At 37.8% G+C, this 27,481-nt stretch overlaps 1 protein-coding gene across 8 annotated transcripts in view; it reads right to left on the reverse strand.

Moving 5' to 3' along the window:
* Positions 1 to 1,130: 1,130 nt before the first annotated feature.
* Positions 1,131 to 27,481, reverse strand: part of lrp8 (low density lipoprotein receptor-related protein 8, apolipoprotein e receptor) — a 170,503-nt gene continuing 144,152 nt past the window's right edge. The window contains exons 14-19 of one of the 8 annotated variants that reach the window (XM_078946021.1): positions 22,299 to 22,440; positions 19,576 to 19,728; positions 13,723 to 14,070; positions 10,309 to 10,374; positions 7,256 to 7,428; positions 1,131 to 5,868 (exon numbers count right to left, since the gene is read on the reverse strand). In XM_078946021.1, the coding sequence (XP_078802147.1) occupies positions 5,830 to 5,868; positions 7,256 to 7,428; positions 10,309 to 10,374; positions 13,723 to 14,070; positions 19,576 to 19,728; positions 22,299 to 22,440 (921 nt within the window). In that variant the 3' untranslated portion in view covers positions 1,131 to 5,829. Of the gene's footprint in view, positions 5,869 to 6,751; positions 7,447 to 10,308; positions 10,378 to 13,722; positions 14,071 to 19,575; positions 19,729 to 22,298; positions 22,441 to 27,481 lie in introns of those variants that run through there. The other 7 variants (XM_078946019.1, XM_023954326.2, XM_023954325.2 and 4 more) reach the window with 7 other exon arrangements.

The raw sequence follows: 27,481 nt of genomic DNA on the forward strand, positions 1-27,481 counted from the left end.
AACATTTCTAAAAAATCCCTTTGTGTGTTTGTATAGCACATCAAATATTGCTTTGAGATAAAACATATTAAGTGTGTAAAAGAAAGTTTAATTGCACTGGATCATTTCATTTTAGAGGTACTGGTGAGAAAAAGGAGCTGCATTTTCTTTGGTTATGACAAAACATCCCCCCAAAAATTTAAAAACTATTGCAGTCACCATCATAGCTTCTGTAAGTCTGACAGATCATGAAACGCAGCAGCAGCCTGGGACCAAACAATAGGCAGATGGTGCAGCTGTGCTCCGTGTCCTTTTTTAATTGATGTTGGATATAAATAACAGCTGTGGAGCAACAGCGTCTCATTTTGTTAAGTGCCTGTTGCCTCAGAGGCTCCAACCTCCAATTTCCTTCCAGGACTCAGGTGATGGTCAGAAGAGGAGTTTTGAAGAACCACCTCCAATGAAAATCTCTTTGTGTGTGTCTTTAACACATTTTTGTGCCGTTTTTGTCACGATGGGGGACATGTAACAAAGATTATGCTTAAAGCTCAGTGTTCAGGGTATGTCTTTACTCAAATCATTGTGAATCAAGAAAAGACAAAAAAAAAAAAATCCTGTTGGAAACATCTTGTAGGCGTAACGTACAGGCCACAAGCCCCCTGCTCCATTCTGATAAATCACTTACAATGAATAGATCCATGTACGTCTTTGTTTTCCTCGTCTGAGCTGATATCTAGATCAAAACTGTACGATTGGGTAGCTGCAATATTGCACGCCAATTTGCTGCACCAATAATGCACCAGTAAGGGTGTGAGGGGCTGTAAGCTAGCGGGAGACTGTAAACAGATGGATTTAAGGAAGAAACGGCAGGCTTACTCCACAATAACAGTCCCACCCACACCTCAGACAAACATTGATCTACTGCTGCTCTGTAGAAACTATGTCCTAGAAAACCAAAGCTTTTTTGATTTTGTTTAAAAGCAGCTTAATCATAATTAAAAGACCACTGGGAACACATTTAAAATGGATCAAAAGATAATTGGAGTGAGACTTTAATGCATTTTACGCATAATGTTAAAAGATTAGATTTTTGTTAAATAAAAAATAACAATTAACTAAATGTAACAGGTAAAAAACGACAGCTTAGACACTTAAAGGTTGCAGAGTTTTTATAAATTTAATATATCAATATATAGAGATATTTATCAACAACTTGATTTCATAGAAACGTGAGTGAGACCATTTTGGCATACAGTACAGATATTCCATGTAAGTACAGAAGTTGCTAAGTTTTTTTTTTTTTTTAACACCACCATCTCCCCTTTAGTACCCCCCACCCCTCCACCCCAAATTCCCCCCCTTCTTACAGACACACAACACGGAGAAACAGAAAGTTTAAAAGTATACAGGAGCACAAAACAAGGCACCAATAAATTAAAAATACCCCCTCTCTTTAAAAACAAGCAGAAAATTAAATGCAATAGAATTACAGAGCGGACGCTAGAGTCCGCAGAGATGTTAAGCTAAACTCAAACTGAGAAAAAGAACGGTACAAACAGGAAAAAAAAAAAGTAAAAACACTTTGGCAGATTATTAATTTTTAGTTACAATCAAGTAGTAAAGAAACCCAGTGCTCTTGTGTACAAATAAATTCATATATAGTCTACACTCCTTTTTAACCAGAACTGTATGTACAATTTGTTGTTGCTTTTTTTTAGTTTTTTTTTTTTACAGAAACATTTAAAACATTATCAAAAAAGTTTTTTTTTGCGGTATGAAAACGTATTATTTACACGATTTGAAAACCATTGGACTGTTCTCATCAGCCCCCCACCCACCCCATTTTCCTTCCCCACCAGGAGCATCATCTCTTTACACAGTGCAGAAGGCTTTTTGAAAAGTCATGTGCAACAAACAGCGTAAAAAATGCCTGTCATGTGGCTGAGGAATGGACACAAACACAGGTTAGCAAAAATATGTGACGTTGTTTAAAATGACTGAATAAATGTGCTGCAAAAAGTTGCCAAATCCACATAAACCGAACGGACTTCTTCCTTCATCTTTGACGGAGTCTTCCTTCATCTTGCATCAGCTGCAGGGTGACTGTGAGCGACTGAACCTTCAACTTTTCAAACATCGAGCGGGTCAAACTGTGGGGTAGTTTGGAAAGGAGCTAGTACAACTCACATGCAGTTTCACAGTTCAAAACATGGTTAAAAAGGAAAAAAAAAAGACCTATGAGAACCAGAGGAGAGTCAGAAATGTCACCAAAGCAGAGTCTCTGACAGTTTCCGGAAAGTGTCGCTGGAGGGCGAAGCTCCTTTTTGGGATCGTGCGCCGGTTTACTGGTTCTCTAGAGGAAGTGTTTCCCCTCTCAGGTCTGGGAAGTTTTCTTTGTTTCTGTGATGTTGAAGGGATTTCCTCCAGCGCTCGCTTCATCCACTGCAACTGTCTACAAGAAAACTGAGAGCCCTTGCCGAAGAAAAGATGGCTGAGATGAAGAGATGGGAGGGCAACAAGATGCAGACAGTTTTGCTTTGTGGAAAACGTAAAATTCAGGAAAAATGACAAGCAATGAATTAAAAAAGCTCTGAGCTGGAACTACAAGGGATGCTGCATGAAGAAGGAGGGCGAGTTAGTGGTTAAAGTCACGTCAGAGAAGCATTATAAGTGCAGAGAGGAAGGACAGGAGCAAAAAAAAAATCAGGAAGTCTGCTGACAAAATATAAAAGATGTTACGATAAAAGTAAAAAAGTTTCCCCATACAGGAAGCTTAAATTATTAAAACACTACGGAAAATGCAACAAACATCTCTGATGGTCTAGATTTTTTTTACAAATAATTCCAGTTTTACAACGCAGATGCTTGCTTGACGACAGTGTTTATTATTAATATTAATATGATTAAATTATGTCTCATTACTTCATTAAATAAAACTTGACAGACTCTGGTCATTAACATTTAATTATAAAAAATGAAACGAAAGCTCTCTCTGTTGGTTTTCAACTAATTCTAAAAGGTGTTAATAAGATTCAGTAGCAGCGCTAGAAATTATTTAGCACTTTACACGTCAAGTTTCTCAACCTTAGGACTAAGTCCTCAACATAAAGCAGCACTAGATCTACTATTTCTAATAAATAACAACAACAAGTAGAGCTATCAAAACTCTAAAAGTGCTAGAAATGACTTGACTTCAGCTGTTTGGTGTCATTGGTTTTTCCAAAGCACCAAATAGTGGATTTAACACTGAAAATGTCCACGTAATGGACACAAACCTACTTTCAAGAGAACAGTAGCGGCACAACCAAACACTCCGATACCTGAATAAGTTAACACATGGACACACAACCAACATTCACATCGCGTCAGCAAAAACAAACCAAAAAAAGAAGTTCAGTCCTTTAATTGATCCTTATTCCTGGAGGCTGCTACCAGACCATAACAACGCCTGCCTCCGAGTGCGAATTAGAGCCTAAATGGTCCCTGTAAATACACATCAACAGCACAGCAGGGGTGTGGAGAGCATAAGGTCACCCCGTGGCCTTTGCTACCACCACAATTACTGCCTTCTAAGTAACGGGAGCCGAGTCTGGACTTGAGGCGGTGTCCTTCAGCGAAGACGGCGCCTCTGGAGGAGAGCACAAAGTGGGCCAACCAATCTGTCTTCACATTGTCGCAATAACAACTTTTCCACAATGTCACGCTCAGGCACCTAAATAAATAAGCAATTTATTGCAAGCCCACAGCATGGAATTAGACCGGAGGCAAACGCACTTTGGAGGGAAAGTGTGTGTGGGGGGGGCAGAGCCGACTCAACTCAAGGGTCAATCTGACAACGCCTGAGTTTTTTATCCAGCCTTAACCCAACACAGATGAGACACCTGTCTTCTACCCCTTATTGTTTTTCATCTCTCTTTTGTCCCTTAGAGACACGATCCTGTAAGTACCACACCGACTCCTCATTCCCGGTGTGTGTAAACTCTCAAAGTCAGTCCATTAGATTGAGTCCCTGTGCAAAAATGCAACAATGAAGAAAACCAGCAATGTATACAGGCTGTTCTGTCACCCTCTGCATCTTAGTTTGACTCAAATAGAGCAGGAAGAAGAATAAAGGAAGCCTAACTGATCATCTTTGGGTTAGATGTAGCTGCAAATGAGATGTTGGACTGCAGTCTGGCCTCAAAAAAAGCGAATTGTCTGACACAAAAAATACCCAACAGACTCCTATGTGGTGTAGAGTCACTCCACAGCTTCAGTCTGCATCCTGATCTCACATATCAGAGTAGAAACAGCCAGACGGCTAAAAGTTAACCAACAGTTGAGGAACAGGAAGACGGTTCATTCATTCTGTTTTGGAAAAACAAACTGAACACTGTTTTATAAGAGTGGAAGACTAAAGAAAACAAGCTGAATCTACGATCAATTGCTGCTTTGTACCTTGCATATTTCATGCAATATAAGTGCTTGGAGACATCAAAAAGGCCAATTATGGATAAAATCCAGTCTGAAGTACAGATTTGTTAATAATGTTACCGTTTATAACATCCTCAAGCCACAATATGAACAGTTATCATGATTTTCAGTGGGGCATAAATCCCATCCGAGCTGGAAGCATATCAGAATCAAGTCAGCTCTGGCTCACACACTTCCTCCCCAGCTTTGAAATCAAATCAGCGCTGGGTTCAGTCAACCCTGGAGAATTACTCATCTGCTCGAACCAAATAGTGCCACTCAAAAGCAAGACGGACCCTCAGTGACAGCAGCGAGAGCGCCTTCCTCCGAATCCGAGTGTTTTTCTTTTGCATCATTTCACCCGGTTGCACCTTCAAACGAGCACCCGAAGCCCGTGAAGCCACAGCAAGCAGGCCGCTAATGTCTGCACTGTGCAACAGCTAACGATGAAATCTGTCAATCATGTCAAATTGAGAGAAGAGCAATCGATTTGGAGTATAAATACTTTAGGTAGGGTTTAAGCTCCCCTCTGGCAGCTGTTTTAAACCCATCAATATTTATGTCACTGTCTGAGTGAGGGGAAAAAAGGAAACGCTTCTGTTCAGCAGCTTGTAATTCCAAAACTTTAGCAGCAGAGCTGAAGTCTGCAGGTGATACCTGTCTCTGTCTTCATTTAAATTTAATTTCTCCCACAAATTCTTTACTTTTTGACATAAGAAGGACTTACTCACAATTCATTGCTATTTCTGCCTTGGTAGGTTTTGCCTTCAAACACCCTTAATAAAACAAACAAAAAAAAAAAATGGCTCAACTCTCATTTTTATCTCAAACTTACCTCCAAAAAAAACAAAACAAACAAACATACAAGCCCTACACTTTTTATTCTTCTTTTCTCTTGGCTAGAATTAGCTTCCCAGTGTGTCAGAGGGCGAATCTGAGGGTCTGGAAAAGGATAAAAGCTTCTCTTTTCTAAAATAAGACGGAAACTGACCTGCTGAGAAGTTACACGTTGACTAAATACCCGAAAACGGAAAAATCTAAAGCCCACCCCCACAGCAGCCTTTCCATTCACAGACAGCAGAATGAGCCATCATCCTGTCTGAACACCACTACAGTTAAGAAAAGGTAGAGGAAGGACAGTGGCAGAGGATAGTAATCCAGCACTAATGGTAGTAGTAGTAGTAGTAGTAGTAGTAAGAATTGCTAGTAATGGTAATGTTGACACTTCTGGGTAAGAACTAAGAGATGCCATCTGTGCTCTTTAAAAGTGGAGGCAGAGTGAGGGCTCGCCTCCTCTGTTATACTGGTCTCTGTGTACAGGTGTGGAGGTTGTGGTGGGAAGACGGGTCAGGTAGGAAGGGGGGGGGGGGGGGGGCACAAAACCCTTCCCCCCACACATCAGGGATACCCATCGTCCTCCAGACTGAGAGCCACGCGCTGCAAACAGCAGATAAAAACACGGTTACCACAGGGGAGAGAGGAGGGGCATCAAGTGAAAAGGATAGGAGCAGAAAGAAGACAAATAGCAGCTAAGGCTTTATTTTTCCTCTCCTTGGGACTGTTCAGGTGTCCCTCCTCTCCCTGACCTTCCTTCAATGTCTCTCTTCAGTTCTCCCCTCCTTCCTTCATTGTGTGAGGTCTGCAGGTTGCTTACAACTGCAAATATGTGACCCAAAAAAACACCAGCATGACTTCTATTTGTGGCTGCCAGAGTGACCCCCTCCACAAAATAACACGAGGCGTTAAAGAGACGAGAAGTCGAGAGCAAAGGTGGGGGAAATAAAGTAGGTAGTCTGGAAAACACGAGAAAAAAAACAGTCTCTTTCCCGTCCTTCTCTAAAGCTGCTTGTTCCTTCGACCTTGAATCTTAATCGTGCACCTGCTTCATGTGTGTGTGCTTTTAGCCTGTCATTGTGCCAGCAATACCCAGAATTCTTTGCTTTTTTTCACCCCCCCTTCTCACTATTCAGTCCCACAAAGGAATCTGAGCTACCATGCCAACCGATCAAAGCACAAGACTCCCTCCTCCCTTTGATAAAACCTTTTTGGATGCCTTGTATTTTTACATAAAACACACATTTCGAGAGATTTCGCTGCATTTTCATACATAAACAATGCAGGTTCAAATTGTACCGGGAAGCGTGAACATTTAAGACGTTCTTTTAACAGTCATGGTTTCCGCAGCTGATAGAAAAACAGGAAAATTGCAGATGCGGTTTGTCCTTCGACTTGATTTGTGCTTCCTTGTTGTGCTTTGCTGAACTATAGTCTGTCAATTCTCTCAGATGAAGACAGCAGTTACTATTTAAGCCTCAATACCAGATAAAAAACTGTTGGGATTTTTATTTTAGCAAGAAAGTAATTCCTCTCTCACACACCTCACAATGCTTATCTGGTGACTCAGATGGATTAAAAAATACATTTTGAATAAATTGTTTTGTCATAAAATGCTAAAGTGGTTTGGATTTTTTTTTCAGGACGAACAGACTGAACTGAAAACACAATGTAGATGGGATGGTGGGGCGTCAACAGTGAGCTGGTGGTGACAGATGTGTGTACGGCTGCTGAATGTGAATGAAATCTGATCACAGGTGTTGTTGTCAGTGATGTCAGACAGATATGTGAGCATGTGGAAGTGTGCGTGTGCAAGCCTGTTTCTACCCTCTCCACCAGGCCGAACTTGTGCATCTTCCCTTTTCTGTCCTGTTCCTTCTTACTTGCCACTGGAAAGCATAGGGGCCCCCGAGTACCAGTGAGAGTTGCTGTCTGAGATGCTGCCCCCCAGAGGAAGAGCCAGAAACGGCTGACTGTGGCTGCCACTCACAGGCGGGTAGACGTGGCCGATGGACTCGCTGTGGCGGCCGATGTGAATCTCATCATCGTCGTCCTCCGTGGTTTTGCGGTAAACCGGGTTGTCGAAGTTCATGCTCTTGGTGTTCTTGCGCCGCCAGTTCCTCCAAACCAGGTATCCGCCGGTGCAGAGCAATCCAATGACCACTGTGGCAAGGATAGGGACTGCATGTGTTTAACACACACAACAACACACGGCGGGAGCGTTAACACAGCCCAGGGGACACGGAGCGGCGCTTAAAGCACTCAAACAAACACAACCAGCACAGTTTCTTAGATTGCCAGAAGACTCATTATTTTCAAAATAATTCCCACCGTGGATCCGGTAATGAAGATCTTACATAAATCAGTGGGACAAATTTCTTTAGAAGTGATTGATCGAGAGTAAAGGGATCTCTCAAAATTTAGCAACTGTTTTGACAAAATTCTTAATAAAACCCAAAAAATAATGAGCCTTCACCCCCAGTAAAAACACTCATACAAAAACTCTCCTTAATATTCATGAATGATCAAATGCACACACATACAAAAACACACATGCACATTTTCTTTTACCACTGCATGAACAATTATGACAATGAATAAATCCCTTCATCATTTGCACATGCATATATCAACTCATGAAAGCAGATTAAACAGATCTTTGAATAAATCAATAAACACCCTGAAAAAAGTGATTTGTCTTTTAGTTCATTAATAAATCTCTGAATGGTCACTCAGCTGTCGTCAGTGTTTCATCTCAGTGCACCATGTAGGCTGGGATGTATAATTTTGCACTCAACTGAGAAATGAAAAATTAAATCGTGTCTACAAATGGGCTGGTTAGGAGAAAAGAGGAAAAAACACAAGGAGCTGAAGGATTAAAGATGAACTCTCTTCTCATATAGCATAACAGCCCAACCATCTGGCTGTGCAGAGCCTGTGTGTGTTTGTGTGTGACAGGAGAGGCCGACAGACCAACCAGAGGAGAGAGAACGTCACAGTCTTTTATGTGAGCCATACTGCATCTCCAGACGTTTACCTCCCAGAACTGAAGCTTTATCCTTCAACAATACAGATCCCAGCACAGCTATGCTGGAAAACCCGTCTTTATACTCCATGCGCTCAATCGTTCAAAAATCTTTTGGTTCGTTTTGAACATTTCCCTCCAATTAGAGAGCAGCAGAGCAGCTTGACTTCCACTAAATACTGCTAATCATTGCTGTTCTTCTTCTCCTTGTGGAGCTGTGGGTGGCGTGTTCCTGGATGTGAGAGCAGAACCGAGCTGCACAAAGCCAGCCCTTGTGGGCTTCCAATAATAATTACTGTTTTAAAGCTGCCAGAAATAAAAGAATGAGGAGGGATTTATGGCAGAATGGCAGGGGAACTGATTCCAGAACGAGAGGCAAAGGGTTAATAGTATCTTGAATAAGCTGGTATTTTGACAGTTAAAAATTGTTTTAGAATGTTTTTAAGCTTCTATGACATGAAATTATTGAGCAGCAAGGATGAAAATGTTTTCAACCAACAGCTTATGCTGATTCTGAAAAGTCATTTAAGGGTAAAACTGAGAGCAAAATTATTTAATATTTACATAAAATGTGTTTTTTTCCATTTCAAAACAGAGCTAATAGAAAAGATTAGTTCACTAAGCTGGTTTAAACAAAGAAAATACATTACAATAAACACTCACTGGCCACTTTATTTGGTACACCTGTCCAATTGCTCATTAATGCAAATTTCTATTCAGCAAATCAAATGGCAGCAATTCAGTGCATTTAGACACGATCAAGATGATCTGCTACAGTTCAACCCGAGCATCAGAATGGAGAAGAAAGGTCACTGAAGTGACTTTGAATTGTTTGCATAGTTATTGGTGCCAAACGGGCTGGTCTGAGGATTTCAGAAACTGCTGATCTACTGGGATTTTCTCCCACAACCATCTCTAGGGTTTACAGAGAAATGGTCTGAGAAAGAGAAAATATCCAGTTCTGTAGGTGGAAATGCCTTGTTGATGTCAGAAGAGAACGGCCAGACTGGTGATGGAAAGGCAACAGTAACTCAAATAACCACTGGTTACAACCGAAGTCTGCAGAAGAGCATCTCTGAATGCATGACATGTCCAACATTGAGGCAGATGTGGCTACAGCTAAGAACAGGCAACTAAGGGTCCAATTCACACAGGATCACCAAAATTAGACAATAGAAGACTGAAAAACGTATTCCAGTCTGATGGCATCATGGATGTGCATCCGACAAATCTGCAGCAACTGTGTTATTGTAGCATTCCATCAATATGGACCGAACTCTCTGAGGAAGGTTTCCAGTAACTTGTTGAATACATGTCACAGGGCAGTTAAGGCAGTTCTGAAGGCAAAAGGCGGTGCAACCCGGTACTAGCAAAGTGTACCTAATAAGGTGGCCGGTGAGTCTACATTGAATGTATGAGTAGTTAAGTGATGGCTTCTTCTTGTTTTTGCTGCTTGTACAGAGTGGACATAAATGTATAGCTCTGGCTCAGACATGTTATCTGATTAATCCCCAGTTCAGCAGAGTCTAGCTCGGTCACAGAAGTAGGTCAGATGGCTGAAGGGTTGGATGGCCAGTCTACTGTCTCATGGAGCATCTAGTTAATACTCTGACAGCTGGGGATGACAAAATATGAAAAGTATTTTTTTTTTATTGTCAAAAAGGACTAACGAAGTGATACTGTGCGCATTACAGAGTCTGGCTGTTCACCAGCAGACAAGTTTAATGGCTCTTTCCAACCATAATAATAGTGTTAGATACTTTCTCAATTGTTAAAATATTATTTAGTACTTTCCTTTCTCTCTGTGTCATCAGTTGAGTGAACTTTAGATTTAATTGTTCTGTTTGGTGATTCTAAAACAGTGAAAACATAAGTTCTGCCGCACGAAAACACAAAACACACTCATGCACAAATAACATGCAGCACTTCAGAGGCGAGCAGAGGTGGAGGAGCAAGGAGGGAGAAGCAGCAGGCAGAAAACTCAAAGACAACACAGAGTGGAGGTTAAGAGCACTCACCGATGGGAATGACAATTCCCAAAACAGCCACTGTGATGTTGTTCCCTATGAGGTAGTGATCACTTGCTGCTGGAACAATAGGACAGAGAAAAGGGCGATCAAGCCGAGATAAGTTTGGTTTTTACTCTAACACAAACCCACACTCTAAATGCTTGGTGAGGATGTTTGATGGAACTTAAGGGCCTCGTGCTACCAATAGATCATATTTGCATAATGTAAAGACAGAGAAACCATCTGCGGGATGCTTTTAAAGAGGAAAGAAGGATTCTAGGATGCTATAAAATGCAATGAGATGCTTTGTTGTTATACTAGAGGAGACGCATGGATTAAAACTAAGTCTTGATCGGAGTTTCTGTGAATATAATAGAAAGACTTAAAATCCTAGATATTCTTTAGCTCAAATTCAATTTAACAAACTGCAAAGTTCAAACATTTTTACCTGAGTAAAAAGTGAAGATTAACAAATAAGAAGCTAATGTTGACTTTGCCAATTTATGAGTCAGTGTTAAGAAGATTAAAGTTTCTATGATGAGCAGAAAGCCCTAAATGGTGTGGGAGGATCAAACAGGTTATAGATCATAAATATAAAAAAAACACAAATATTTGGAACAGGATTTCACTTTTATCTTCAAATATGAGTGGCATTTCTTTATTTCAATATGTTGAATGGGATCATTACAACCTTTTTAACCAAAGCTGTTGTTACTCCAGAGGGCAAAAAGCAAAAAGTGAATATTTTAGTAGAAGAACTTTAATTAAGAAAGATTTACTTTTCTTTGCATAAACAGTAATATTTTCCTTTAAAGGACATATAATGAGGACTAGTATGTAAGTCATTAATAGGCAAACATTTTATTAGAGTGGAATTAAAAAAACAATTAAAAAATAAACATGTAACCAACTCTAAACAAAATATTTTTGAGGACTATTTTAGCACTATATAAATATTTCTAATATCACAGTTCCTTTAGAAAAAAATGAATATCTATTCAAATATTAAAAGGAATTCTTGACATGTGCATCTTACAGCCAGTTAAACGTAACTGACAAGAACTCTGGCAATGTTGTGTGCATCTACAGCCCCAACTCATTTTAGCGTTTGCTCCTCCTTTAATTGATTCAATTATGTTCCCTCAGATGCTTCACTGCGCATACTTTCCATTTACACAGTTTCACACAAGAATTAAAAAGGTTCTAGAACACTTTTAAGGGGTGGTGTTACAAACTAAAGCAGCATGAAAAAGAACAAAAACATCTTAGTGTAAACAAAAACTGTCAAGTTTGTGGAATTATTACCTCTATGAATAGAAAATGAAAACATATATATGAATATGAAAATTACTCATTTTAAAGACAGTACCAGCCGTTTGTTTTTTATCCACCCTATGTGAAGTACGGGGTTTCTCTGCGCCCCACCATGTGGGCCCCAGTGCAGCACACGTAACAGTTGATGCCAGCAGACTTGACAGTCCGCAGCGACGTAAAAATGATAACTCACAACCCATGGGTTAGTAGACATGTCTTGTTTATGCCTCTTTTTTTGCGTGTGCGTATTTCACCTCTCGTTTGCAGCATTGGCGGTGAGCGGAAGTAGCGCACAACCACAGAGAAATGAAGGAACAGCTTGTTGTTTTATGAAAAACACTCAGGGTCCAAAAGTGATGCAGCAAGTACTTCCCTCATGTTGGAAAATGCTAATATGTTACATAATTTTCCTGGTAACATTTGGATATTTTTCCCCCACTAGTCATCAACTCTTTTTTTCTTCTTTATAGTCTGTTGTTTCATCTTTTCATGCAATACTATAAAGGCCCCCCACCCTGGTGAAAATTGTGTTTTTGGTGTTTTTAACATCTTTTTTCTGATGATGTAGGACATAAAGACAATTAAGCCTAAAGTGCTGACTCTCTGTGGTTTTTATTGGCATTTTTTACAAGCCCTTTATCCTATTTAAATAGAAATGAGATGCAGAAAAGTCTCTGTTATACTACTTCTCATCTCAAAGTACAGGGGGTTGGGGGGGCGTGCTGTCACTCAGAGTACCATCAAAACCAGGTCAGAAAAATATGCTGCCCACACAAAACGCACTCTGACAGTTGTGCTATAGACCTTAGTTGGTACTCTGTGATGTACATCCCATAATATGCAGTAGGCTCTGGAGCGGGTCTGAAAAAGTGTGAGCGGTTTTCTAAAACTTGTAATTTCTCAACTTTTAAGTGAAGGTTAGAACAACTAAACTCAGCTTCAAAAGAATTGAAAAAAATGAACGTGCGAGTTGGCTTAAAAAAAAACAAAAATCTGAGCTAACCACACAAGAAAAGAACTTTTAACTGCCATTTGTGAATACAACAGTATATCAATTAGTTCAATTCTATGAATTCCCAAGGAGAAAATGAAGCCCACAACAAAGAGCTATAATTGGAGCATCGCTTTACTTTAGCTTTGCATCAGCCTCAATACAATTGTTCTCTTAGTAACACTCTTAAATCTATATACGACATGATGACTGATCACACGTTTAAATGAAACATTTAAAGAAAAATGATCACGATGGGTGCACAAGAAGGTTAAGTGATAGAATGTTGCAAATTTAGCCTTTAAGATATAAATCTATACGACTGCTACTTCATTATTACAACAAAAGTAGAAAAAAATCATTTTGATGTAATAAATTATTAGTTTCCATTTTTCTAAACAGTGTATTGCTTGATAGATTTGATATATTTTTTATTTTATAACAGATACATTAGAATGTACAAAAGAACAATAATATTTTTGAAGAACTGCATCATTAATAATTATATGGAATTGTTTAAACTGCCAGATCTGACAGGTGTCAACTGTTTTAATAGAAGCTTTGCTTAAAGACAGAAACATATGAATATGCAAATAATGAAAAGAATTGAATTCATAAATGCAATTTAAGTCTCAGCATAGCTTTGTCAACAAGTGACGCTGTTCTCAATTTGTGCTGTAATTGTTTGTCAGGCCTGTAGGATGGTGTTTTTTGCAGCTTGATTGGGGTTTTGGATGAAAACAGGGGAGAGAGATGGAGGAAAGGACAAACTCAAACGGTGAAGACAGGAGAGACTGGCAGAAAGTGAAGATGAGTGATGAGAGGTGGATGGAGGGAATTGTTTGTTATTCCTGACACCTCTAACGGACGATGGTCACCAGGGACGGGAGAGAGAAGACCAGGAGGGAGATTCACTGGTAAATGGTGAGAGAGGTAGAGGACGGGGTCATTAAGGAGATAGACAGATGGTGAGAAGGAGAAGTGAAGGGAAAGAAGCTGGAATAAGTATTGGTTTTCAGCTCCCTGCTGCCTCATTGGCAGGGGGTGATGATAGTGGCTGACAGCCCACACTTGACACTGCTTTCATATATTTTTGTGCACAGATCTATCACACGTACCTCTGTGGGAGAGGTTGGCGTTGGCCTCTCTTTGACTGCTGTCAGGGGCTGCTGGGGCCAGTGGTGGCGTCTGCGTGGACGTGGGGCTGACAGCGGCGGCCATCTCTGTACTCGTTGCAGTGGGGCTCCAAGGGTGCACAGTGGTGGTGAAGCGTCTGGTTGTCTGAGGCAGCGCTTGTCTGGTTGTGGAGCTTTGTGTGGTTATGACAGGCGTGGTGGTAGTGCTTGTGGTGGAGGGGGTTGTGGTGCGAACCGTGGTGCTAGTGGTTGTAGTACTTGTGGTAGTGGTTGTGATGGGTGTTGTTGTAGTGGTGGTTGGTGCTGCTGTTGTGGTTGTCCTCAATCGAACTGTATAATAAAACAAAGTAAAAGGAGAACATTTGTGTAACAAGGCAACACATGCGATATGAATCTATATTAGCCTACTATCAAAATTACTAAGTTGGCTACAAATACATAATGAGCATTCATGATTAAATGTTTATTTACCCATCAGTGCATTTTATGGAGAACAACGCGTCACGTGACTGCTCTGTTGTACAAGTTTAACTTCATTACAATTTTAATGAAATATGTTTCATTGCTTTGATAAAATTAAAGAAATGCAATAAAGAAATCCGATTTTTGATGTCATTTTTATTTTGAGGATTCGAAAAACCAACAATAAAATGGAAAGTGTATAACGTGCCCCTTCTCTGGGAACTAAACAGAGTGCAATAAAACACAGCCAGCGTTTATAAAAATAAAACAGCAGCCTTTTGAAAAGGTAAAGTATATAAAAATCAAATTAATACAGTTTAAGTTTGATTTCTGTGCGAATGCCAAGCAAGTCAGTGCAAGGGTAAAACGCAGCAGCATCCTCTCCTCTTCTTTCACTTCACACCAGCGTGCGCTCGAATGAAAAAACAGCTTCAAGCATTTGCAGCGCAGTGTTTCCCCGCCCCTGGAGACTTTCATTCAGCTGGTTTAGGTGGCTTGTCAGAGTCAGGTCCACCAAAAAGTGTAGTTTTTCGAGCCACTTAGTATCTTCCAGTTGCGGGTAGTTCAGATCTTTGCTTTTCAGGAATGTTTAATCTAAACAGACGACAAAGCAACGCAAAACCTCGCCCCTGGACAGCCGTCAGACTTTGTTGTGTAGCAGGAGATCAGAATATTCACTTTCAACTTCATCAAGCAATGCACGGAACTGACAGTAGTTCAATTTACATCAGCCACCTGCCTAGCAGTCCGCCGCCCTGCTGGTAGAAACGTGTGTCGCAGACTATGACGCAAATCTTCGTTGACAGAAATGTTGACATTTAATATTTATTCTACACATTCTTACAACATTGAAAAATGTTAAGAATGTTTGTGTCATGTTTGTCCTCCTTTACAAAAACCACATTAAAACAAAAAATATATTTCTCTTCCCCATCTTTTTACATTTTCAAACGTTTTGAAAATGCTCCAGGGAGCCACTAGGGCAGCGCTAAAGAGCTGCATTCTGCCGGCCCCCGCGCTAGGGGCAGTAGTAGGGGTTTTCCTGGTCATTTCAAAATGGCTGCTTCCAAGAAATCTTAAAAAAACAAACACTTTTGGTGGGAAATAGTTTGCTAATTTTTCAAAAAATTATGTTGCAAATTATTCGTTTATATAATTATTTAACGTCTTGAAAGAAGGCAACATTAGCTGTTAATCATTCCTTATAAAACAGTAACACCATGTGAAAAAGGTGGGGTTGAAATTAGAGACGGTGGACAAATAAGTGAGTAAGTCAACATATTTGCATCTTAGACTAACATTGTTGTGAACAAAAACTTCCCAAATCACGCAACGTATTATAATTGATACAATCTATACCTCGTTAAAAAAAATAAAATGAAAAAGATTGTTTGGTAACACTTTATATTAAGATTCCTTAACCAGCTTTGTTAACACATTAACAAGCATTATAAATTAATTTATAGGGTGTTAGTAAGACATTTATTAGTACAATAAGTTTAATAAGGTTTATTAAATTACTTAGTTAACATATTTACAAGCATTATTATTAGGATGTTTTCAAGATGCTAATGATGCATTTACTGATATTATAGGTGCCTAACAAATGTGTCAGTGTTAATAAGCTTAATGAGATTTATTAACAACCTTTGTTAACAAATTAAGAAGTATTATTATTGTTTGGGGTTCTAGTAAGATATTTATTAGCATTATAGACGCCTGACACAAACCTAAGTGTTCATAGGCTCAATAAGTTTTATTAACTAACTTAACAAATTATTTGGCTTTATTAATGTGTCAGATGCTAGGAAGATATTTATTAGCATTATAGATGTCTTGCAAATACCTGAAAGTGTTAATAAGATTTATTAACATCTAAAGTCAGACAATTGTCTCCTAAATCCATATTACTAAACTGCTTATTAGCTTTACAAATGTATTAATTAACTTTGTTAATAGTTTATTAATTGTTTTGCAGCACCTCATCTAAAGTGTGGACGTTTTTTTACCACAAACAACCACAAAGCATAAAGATTGTAAAAAGAACTTTTACATTAAAACAGAATAAACATACACAAATTGTTCTGCAAAAGATATATAATAATTTAATTCAGACAAATATTTTTTTTTAAAACATATATACTGGTGTTGGATGACTCTAGCATCATAGCTAATATGGATAAAGTATTAGCATCTATCCTGAGTGAAACATTTATTGCAAATCCCATCACCAGGAGACAATTCTCTGCATTCAATGCCAACTGCATTCAACCACTGTTGCCTTGCTTGAAAGTCCACAAGAAAGTAAGTTGCACAAGCCAGTCATTTTTGAAGAACGAAGACAATAAACCTACCTACGCTAACACACTAACCTGCCCATCTTTGCTTATGAATCAAAGATGGGGAGGTTAACTAATGTCACCATTGGCTAATGAATCTGTCAATCAAACTCATCAGCAAAACAGGCGTGCTCACTTTCAGCCAATTGCATGGCCTCTTAGACTTTGCTTTCACACAGGTGACGAAAAAAGCCCCGCCCATCTTTGATTCTGTACCGGTCGGTCGTTAGAGTGTTAGCTTTAGCATGGCTCCTGTAGGTTTATTGTCTTCGTTCTTCAAAAATTACTGGCTTGTGCAACTTTCTTGTGGACTTTCAAGCAAGGCAACAGTGGTTGAATGCTGTTGGCATTGAATGCAGAGAACTGTCTCCTGGTGATGGGATTTGCAATGAATGTTTCACTCAGGATATATGCTAATACTTTATCCTTATTAGCTATGATGCTAGTCATCCAACACCAGTATATATGTTTTTTTTTTAAATTATTTGTCTGAATTAAATTTTTATATATCTTTTACAGAACGATTTGTGTATGTTTAGTCTGTTTTAATGTCATAAAGTTCTTTTTACAATCTTTATGCTTTGTGGTTGTTTGTGATAAAACACTTTAGACACACTTTAGATGGAATGCTGCAAAACAATTAATAAACTATTAACAAAGTAAATTAATACATTTGTAAAGCTTATAAGCAGTTAAGTAATATGGATTTAGAAGACAATGGTCTGACTTTAGATGTTAATAAATCTTATTAACACTTTCAGGTATTTGCAAGACATCTATAATGCTAATAAATATCTTCCTAGCATCTGACACATTAATAAAGCCTATTAATTTGTTAAGTTAGTTAATAAAACTTATTGAGCCTATGAACACTTAGGTTTGTGTCAGGCGTCTATAATGCTAATAAATATCTTACTAGAACCCCAAACAATAATAATACTTCTTAATTTGTTAACAAAGGTTGTTAATAAATCTCATTAAGCTTATTAACACTGACACATTTGTTAGGCACCTATAATATCAGTAAATGCATCATTAGCATCTTGAAAACATCCTAATAATAATGCATGTAAATGTGTTAACTAAGTAATTTAATAAACCTTATTAGACTTATTGTACTAATTAATGTCTTACTAACACCCTATAAATGAATGTATAATGCTTGTTAATGTGTTAACAAAGCTTGTTAAGGAATCTTAATATAAAGTGTTACCGATTGTTTTTTGTGGATTTCATCAAAGGCTTTAAAAAAACATCTTAATTTCCCAAAGTTTGAAGTTTCTGTCATTTTTTTATGCAATGAGTTAAAGAGTAAATTTGTGGATTAGCAAGAAAATTGTATTTAATTTAGTCAAACCCTATAAAAAACAGAATAGTTTAAAGAAGATTGTATATAAACTAAAACTTTAGACTAAGCAAAGTACTTTAAAATAAAGCAAAATTCATAAAGGAAGTCATTAAACATTTCTTTTCAGGTTATTTAGTACAATCCAGTGCTCTGCAGAAGCATCTGAATCTTGGGCTTTAAGACAGGCAGCTAGCAAAATGTTTCCTTTTGCCTCATGTGCACAAACCAGAAGAATGAAAATCCAGCCGGTTTATTAAAGATAACAACTTTACTGACGCCGTGACTCAATGGACGCAGTGAAGCAGTTGAAACTGTGCAATAAGCTGACTGAAATAATGGAGGTATGTCAGGGAAGCAGGAAGAATCCCTGACCCATTTCCTGGTAATGTGTTGAAGGAAGGAAAAACCTTTATTTCCTCGTACGGTGGATCCCTCAAAATTAAAGTGATTACATGTACACTCTGCTGACACTAACACTTTTTAACTTTTATATAAAAAATAGAAAAACTTTGGCTTCTAAGGTCATACACTGAATTATTTGGGTACTACCATTCTGTTTATTCTTATATTTTTCCACACTTCTTATAATGTACCTTATTAAAAATGATCCATACACACTAAAGAAGAACTTGCACATTAGATTGCAACAAATATATATGGAATCATATTGTATTTAATAAGGAAAAATGTTTTTTTGTTCTAGTTTTTGGGAGGCTTTCATGCTAATTTTTTCTCTAAATAAAAAAAAGGTGTTTTTCCTTAAAGTTTTTATGCTTGTTTTCATTTATTCATTCATTTTCTACCATTTTATCCCTTTCGGGGTCATGGGGCTGCCAGAGCCTATCCTGGCCACTTGTGGGCGAAGGCAGGGTACATCCTGGACTGTACGCCAGTCTGTCGCAGGGCCACAGTCACACACCCATTCACTCTCACATTCACACCTAAGGACAATTCTATGCTAGTTTTATTTTGTATTTTTATGCTATTTCTTTAAGAACCACATGAAAACAACCTTTACAGCTGTCCTTAATTTGACCTTTTGTAGACATTGAAATACACAAGAGATATTAGGCTCCTCTCTAAAAAGATGATTTACCTCAACGTCTATGTGTCTATGATATTTTAAATGTCAATCAGCGTATAATCAGGTGAACATTTTTACACTATATTCATAACTGTTTTCTTCTTTTCATAGTTTATTTATATACAATGTTTGAAACAGTAAAATCCTGATTGGTTCCAACTAAAAAAATCTTACTTGTATGCAACGGTATTACTTATCTATGGAGTATTCAGATTAGTTTGTTCTAACTTTTTAAGATATATTTTCTTTTATTTTTTAAATACTTTGTTTTTTAAGATGAATTTTTTTGTTTTTTCATGATTTTCGAGATAATAGTTTTGTTTTTCCCAGACATGTTTTTCTAAGTTGCATTTTTTTTCAGAGAATTATTTTTTAGTTTTTATAAAATTAGAATAAAGAACTTGTTTTTAATTTTTATTGAATACATTATGTTTCCAAATTAATGTACAATATCATAACAAAATTCCTTTCTGAAATGGAGAAGTGTGATTAGAGTAGTGGGCCAGGAGCTCAAAAAGCTTTCTTTTTTTTTTTTTTTTTTTTTTTAATTATGTGTGTCTCCAGACACACTGCTTCACTGGTGGGGAGTGTGGCGGACTTACCCACAGCACAGCGTCTCATGTCAGGTCCCAGCTCCATGCCGTCAGGACACGCACAGGTGTATTTGGGGGAGTGGTCTGTGATCTGGGGGGCTTTTAAACAAAGATACTCACAGCCCCCGTTGGGTAGGCTCCCCATATTGCACGTATCGGGAGCTTTAGAAGGTGGGGGTTGACATAAAAAGAGAATTAAAGAAAATGATTTATAACTGTTTTGGAAAGTAAACAGAATGTTGTACAGTTTAAAATCTCTACGCAAAGCTAAAATGAACTTATAAGAGGATAAAATGACATCAAACAACCAAGACAGATGGCCAGGTAACACACAAAAAGGCAAAAAGTAAAAAAAGGCAACAACAGAAAAAAAAACAGAGACAAAGACTCGCAAAAAATGCTGTCTGTTCTCATTCTACATTTATTTTTCTGTCTCTGAACTATCATCATTTGGTCTCAAATAAAACCTTACAGTGGAGCTGGAAGGAAAACAGGAATGTCCAGGCAAAAAACGTAATGTATGGATTTAACAACGCTGAAAGATAAGAGCATCCCAGTGGGAAAATACTACAGTTCCAGAAATGTTTCAGCTGGCACTAACTTTAGTGAACTAATTGTCTGTAAATCTGAAATTATAAATTCCTTATCACTCTATATGTATTGACCTTTTTTCTTTAGTGGGTCCATTTTGGCCAGAAGACTTATTTAAGGAGCTTGATACTAATTTGTGCATGAACCGGTCACTGAGGCATCCAAATCTATCCCATCAATGTAACATGTCAGCCAAAAAATAAAAGCGCATCAGATTGACATGTGCTGTTAAACCAGTGCTTCTTAATTATTTTTTGCCAGGCCCCCCCTAAGAAAAAGAAAATGTTTTGCGCCCCTCCTCACACTCGCGCGGTGACAATATACTAGGTTAGTATCTATAAAAATTGTTTAAGTATACCTAAAATTGTATCTTCTAACATTAACAAAACAAAACAGCAATATTAATCCACTTTCACACATTAACTTTATTTTGCCACAGAAACCCTGTTATAATCTAAAAGAAAAAAGTAGCTTAAAGTGCCTGAAATAAAAAATCTGTCAGTCCTTATTGAAACTAGAAACATTTTGACCAACTGAACCATTTGATGCTGAGAAAAATATTTCAATCAATAAATGATATTAAATGTAAATTGATCTGAAACATTAACACAGCAGCACCAATGTATTTAACATTTGTAGTCTGAAGAAACAGGTAAAAAAATTTGTGCTCATTTTTTTCACGTAGCCGTGTGTGACAGGAGACAGGACCAGCTGCAGGGACGGCAGTTCACAGTTTCAGGCTGTTACAAACTCTGTCATACTGCGCGCATCCCCTGGCATCATTCAGAAGAATATTTATTTTTAAGAAAATGCTAACTGGACTCCAATATTGTGTATGCTGGAGATATTCAGAGGATGCAAAGCCTTTAAGAGAAAATAAACTCTAATACTATATATTTTACACAAAGGGCATGTGACCCCATTCCAGAATTCACGTTTAGCCCATGGTGTTCTCACTGGACAAACAAGAAGGTCCTGCTTCTTTTTCTCCTTTTTCTACTGTTTACAAGCACATGTCTGCAATCCATCCGTCACTACCAAATTTGAGTCCCTGATTGGTCCAAGTTTGACCTGGTTTTACTTTTGACAAACATTGTTTATAGAGCACAAAAATGGTTTAAAAAGTTTGCATGATTGTGAGAGTTTTGAACGCGACAGCCAGAACTGTGGATTTCATTATTTTACATAGACTTTTCGTTGGAAGTGACCACTTAAACGCCAATTGCTAAGGGTTGTGTGTAAATGCAAAATTATAGAGCATCTTGAAATTATGCAAAATAAGAAAAGATGTCTTTTTTTTCTGTCCCATTCCACATTAACAAATGTTGCTCTAATTGCAACACAAAACTGAGCAGATTATGAGGTCTTCCTAGAACAAGTAAAGTCATTTTGATTACAGATTAATTGATCAGTCTATTATTTCTTTTTTTTTGCAAATTTATATATTTTTTCAAACTGTAAATTTATGCAGCCAAATAATATAAAAGTGCATGTTTACAAATTTTATTTCTTTCAAATTATAGTTGTAGGAAACTATTTTTACTAACATAAAAAATAAATGTTTACTGATCGCATCAACAGCTAGGAGTTGTTTGATCCATACAGCTAAAAACAGTTGGAACAATCTATTAATCCAGATAGTTTTGTAGTGGTTGGACCACTGGAGGCTGTTTGAATTCAGATATATCCTTTTTTTGAGCAGAACTTTTGATTTATTAATGAACGAATGCAATTAGCTCCCAATTGGCACATGGTCTGCTCTGAGTAAGCAGAGAAAAACAAAGCGGAAAAACACAGAAAACACATACTGCTGGCGCACATTGCCAAACACACAGCAGTGTTCACTGCAGCAGCGGCTTTCACTGCAGCAGCAGCATTAACAAGCAGACACGCATACTGGGAATGCATCCATCCCGGGGAAAAAGTAATGAACACATCATTGTACATTTCGCAGCACAGCCACTAATCTAATTACACTCACAGAGTTAGCCCTTATTGCCTTAGAGACTTTTCCTAAGAGTGTCCTCTGATATTTTACCATTATTAGTCCGATTACATGTCACCTGTGGCTTGTTGTCAGGAGTTATCAAACTGACTTAAGGAAGGCCTGACTAAAGCCATGAATGGAAAGCGTTTGTTACCTTTGGGCTGCCTCTGCTCATGAAACACCACCAGGTCCAGAGGGTTGTTGAGGTCTTCTGCCACCTTCGCCACATCATGTCCAGTTAATCTGTTTACACTGTAAATAGCCTCCTCCTCCAGGTCGGTCCAGAAGACACGATCCTGCATAGAAAGCAGACAAACGCCCTCATTGACAAAACATATATAGAAGTATTTTCTGCTTTTACCACATATGACTGACAAAGAAAATACCGGTGTCAGCGTTTGAAATAGCTGACCTGAGCAACATCTAAATTATAGCTGAGGCAAAATCTGAAGCAACCTAAGCTTTAAGTAATATTAACAGCAGGGGTTTAAGAGCCAGAATGAGGTTAGTTTTAGTGAAACACATTTCTTCTACCCATCACTCAGTCATTCATAAATAAAGTGGGTAACACAGGACTTTCTGCAACCCCAATTTCTCCTGATCCCAGCAAAATCAGCTCACAGTGAATGGAGAATTTTAGGTGGGGTCTGCTTATGTGCACTAGGCTGTTTTTCTTTTCTCTTTAATTTAAACCAAACTTGTTAATAGATGATTTTGTGGATTCAAATATCTCTCGTGTAAAACAGGTTGGGAAAACAAAAGTCGTCTTTACTCTGTGACAAAACAATAGAAAGTTATGGTTAAAATAAAGGGTGAGATTAAGGGAAAATGGCTCAAAAAGAGGGATAAATGAGAAGAAATGAAGAATGAATCAGAAATTTTATTTTTGTTGCATTCCGGAGCAGTTTACATAAGATTTTTGGTTTTTAAATAATTAAAACCTTTTGAGTAACACTAAGTATATCCCATTACTAAAGCGGATAAACATAAATAGCGGTACTTCATGTCAAAGTATTCTGAACTGTTTTGATTGATTCCTTTTTGGTCATATCTCTATTGAAGCTGCGTCATCGCACGACCATTGAATTCATTCATCAGTTTACTAATCAGCTTGATTCCTAATTGCATGCATCATCAATACATTTTTTTAATTTCGTCTTTTGGTTTAAAAAAAATCTTTTTATGTGCGTTTATATAAACTGAGCAAAGACAGAACTTTGATTATCATTATTATAGTTTCTTATAGTCGGAACAAACACAAAACACTTTTTTTTCACTTTAAAATTAACAAGAAATTGATTTTGAGAAAAATTGATTCAGGAATTTAATGAATACTTTTTGCACAATGTAAATGGAGATTGATCTAATTCCAATCACTTTTTAAAACCCAGATCTAGGTTTAACATAAGTTCTGTCTGTGCTTGAAAAAAAACCCTTTTAATGATAGAAATTAGGCTTTTACCATAATCAAACTAATCTCATAGACATCTCATTCTCTAAAACCTCAACATTTCTTTCATTGTGCTCCAAAAGAAAAAGAAAAATTCACAAATGGCTACAGCACTTTGTTTCCACAGCAACCACAATTTATTCTGTCTTGATAGGGGTCTTAACTTAATATTATAATAATAACAATAACAATAATAAAAAAAGACACAATTTAAGAAGAAATTGTGTCTGTTTGCATCACTGTGATTGTCCTCATCTTCCAGTTGTACAGGATTATCAGGTGAATCTAACCTTTCTCAAACCTTTTCCAATCTTTTAGTGAGCTCTTTTTTTTTAATTCTCTGCACTCAGGATAGGTTAACCTTCAGTCCTGTGACAGAAGGGTTGAAGGTATGAAAGGTGACTATCGTGCATGCTGGGAAAACAATTCTTTCATCTCTTATTCCATCTTTCTCTTTGACTTTCTCTCCCTGTGGATGTTGTCTTCTCTACCTGTACCTTTCTTCTTCTTCAGCTTCTCTGCTGTCAGTCTTTTCACATGTCACTTCTTCTGACCTTGAACGCTTCAAACAGCAATGGCAAACCTGAGGAGTGGTGGTTCGCTTTTTTGGTAGGATCAAGGTGAGTCTTATGTGTTGGAGTATAGGCCAAATTTAGACAAGTAAGCACAAACATCTTTCTCCTGAGCATGTTGAATGCAATGAGTGGAGAGCACATTTAAATGGATTTGAAGTCATTAAAGAGTCCAAGGAGAACACAGGTTTTGCCATTTTCTTTTTTTTTTTTTTTACACAAAGCTGATGTGGAATCACAAACTAAAGCTGGATAGAAGGCATGTATTAAATCCTGCCTCTGTACTCAGATGCAACTGCACAAAACAAATTTTTAGATCTTTCGGTGCTTATTTTCCCTATTAAATGCAAAGTCAACTTATAGGAATCGAGAAACATAAAAAATACATTTTTGAGACATTCAAAATAATCGTGGGCTCTTTGCCAAATTTATTGAACAAAAGATGACTTTTCTGCTTACTTTCCATTAATTAAGCTTTAAAATGTAACTGAAGATTTTCATTACATCAACATAGATGTTTAATAGAAATGCAATAAAATGTCTGTTTTTCTGAACTTCAGATCCACAAGTTAAACGGCCTATACCATGCAAAATTATCTCTTGAGCTTTTTGAGTATAAAAACCTGCGCTCTTATATCTATTAAAACATTTGAAAACATTTTATTTTAAAACACAAAGGTAAAGTTACCAACCAAAGGTTGCACACATTTCAGAAAAGACTTTTCTTCAAGACACATAGAAGTCTAAATATAAGTAGGGATGGGTATCGTTAAGGTTTTAACTGTACTACTACTCTTATTGATACTGCTTATCAATCCGGTTTTTTAACGATACTCTTATCGATACTTTTTGAGGATGAAAAATAAATAAATAAATAACAAATTAAGAACATAAAGTGTTTTATTTCCTCATTATGCAGAAGTGGTTAAAGTCCTCACTTCCTTGTTTCGATTCTGCTCATAAAGTTGCTTAGTTCCAACAAAAAGACCAGCTAAAGCTCATATTTAGCGGTGTAGCTTTCCGCGGGATCCGGTATCAGACCGTGAAACAAGTGAACAAACCAAGAATCTCAGAGACGCGAGTCTGTCTGGCGTTCGGCGGCTGTTTGCACTACATCTCCCATGAGGCATTGGGTTAAAGTGACAGCGTCTCTGCGCACAATGAGTCTGCCTTTGACGTCTTGAAACCACAACAAACACACGTCAGACAGTTTTTAAATCTTGTAACTTAACTTTTATTACATCATTTAGAAAAACAGCTGCAACTTCCAGCTTTTCTTCCACAATTATGACAAATATGCACGTGAGATTGCAGAGGTGCTGTACATCAATCCAGACTAAGAGTTTCTTTTTTTTTTTTTTTTTTTTGGATGCTGGTGTGCCGCGGGATTTTTGTCAAGGTTAAAGTGTGCCGTAGCTCAAAAAAGGTTGAAAAATACTGCTCTACACAGAAAGCGCAACATACGGTCATCATAAAAGCAAGGTAACAGGATAGTAGGGGCGCCCTGACGCAAATTTAATGAATTTTACGCGGGAATGGGTGGTCTAAGTCTAGGGGAATACATTTTTTTTTTCTTTTTTGGGCGCTCACGTGTCCCCTACGAGATCGCCACTGACTGTCTTTCCAGAAAAATCCATCCCTAGATATAAGCCTGTAAGACTGTCACATTGATCCCACACTTTAAACAAAAATGGAAGACACAACCTGAGTTCAAATAGAAGAAGTCTCCTAAACTTTTACTGCTATTCCAGCTTTAAATTTCCTTGTTGGGAAAGCTCTCAGTGTGTGTTTGGTGATGGTTTCTTGCTGTACTTCTATTCCTGGTGTCGTGCAAATTAACTACGAAACCTTAAATATGACGTTCAGGATTAGAAGCATTGTCTTCCTCCTTTTAGCAGAAATTACGGAGGCACTACTAGTGCAAAATCATGGTATCTTCTAACAACAAGCAGAGGAGATTTACTAAATATACAATAATGTCAAAATAATAGCTACAAAGAAATAAAAACATCACAACTTCTAAGACAGGTGTTAGACTAAAACAGCATTGGTGCTTCTGGTAAATGCTTCAGAGGTTGCTATGGCTTCAGATGGCCACTAGATGTCCCTGTTTTTTAGATGACCTATGCTTCAAAGCTTCGAACCTGTTAAAGCGACACACAGACACTCATATCTCATGCTTGCAAATTAAAATTGTTGAAGTCCCATCGCAGTTCTGACAGCTTCCTGAAAACCAGTAGCAGTGATGGTGCTTCAGATATGCCTAAACTTAAAGCGCCACCGAACAGAAATGTCACATGACCGTTGCCGTTCCCAGGCAACTCCCTCTGCTTGCAAACTGTCTGCAGCCGTGCTTGAGAAGAACCAGCTGTTTCTGTTGATGAGCATCTATACCAACCAGCTGCTGATCTAAAAGCTCCTCAAAATGCAGACAACACTATTTGCACTTTAATGAGCTTTTTTTGCCCAGCTTGAATGTCAGGCATTGGATTGCGGCGCCAAAAGCAGCGTCGCTCCTGTGAGCCCGTATCTACTTTAAGCAGAAATGTCATCACTTTCAGAATACTGTGTTCAGGAAATTTCCGTGTTTGCATATAAAGACATATGAGGAAGCAAATGATGGTGCAGAAACATTACTTTAGGCTGGTAAAGTGTTGTTAATGAAGTCATGATTTCATAGCCAAGCCCTTTAAAAGACATCAAAATGACAAATTTGATTTTTGCAGGGGTTTTATGATGGTATAAGCTTATGTCTTTAGTTTAACATTCAAACTATTTTCATGAAATGTAAAATGTTAAAATGTTTAAATGTTTAAAGATTAAATTCAGTTTTTGGTGATTTTAACATGTTTTGTGGCATTTTTCTCATGATGGAGGACACATATCTTTATAAAAACTGGATAATACTAATTAAAAGACCTATGTGAACGTTTTTACAATAGATGAAAAGATGATCGGAGTGGGTCTTTAAGTGTGTTGCTTTTACGCTGTCGTTTTTTAAAATCATGACATGTGTTTGTCGTCATCTCACTGTCTCACAAAGCATTTTCCTGCAACGTAAACCTGCTAAAGTCGTTAGGAGCGTTTTCTTTTGGATAGCACTTTTCCTAAAGAGTGCACTGTTTCTTTAAGAGTGGGTACCAACTGATTTTACAAAAGCCCTCGTGTTTCACCTCACAGCTTGTTCCGAGGAAACCCAAAGAAACAGATTTCACACCATCGCTCAGTGGGAAGCTGGACAACCTCCTGTACAGCTAAAGGATTTTTAATTTGTTCTGTATCATAGCCAGAACAGAACATAGAGCAGAACAGCAA

This window comes from Oryzias latipes, chromosome 4 (genome assembly GCF_053564925.1).
Source record: "Oryzias latipes strain Hd-rR chromosome 4, Olatipes_Hd-rR_3.1".
In the NCBI taxonomy this organism is placed as follows: domain Eukaryota; kingdom Metazoa; phylum Chordata; class Actinopteri; order Beloniformes; family Adrianichthyidae; genus Oryzias; species Oryzias latipes.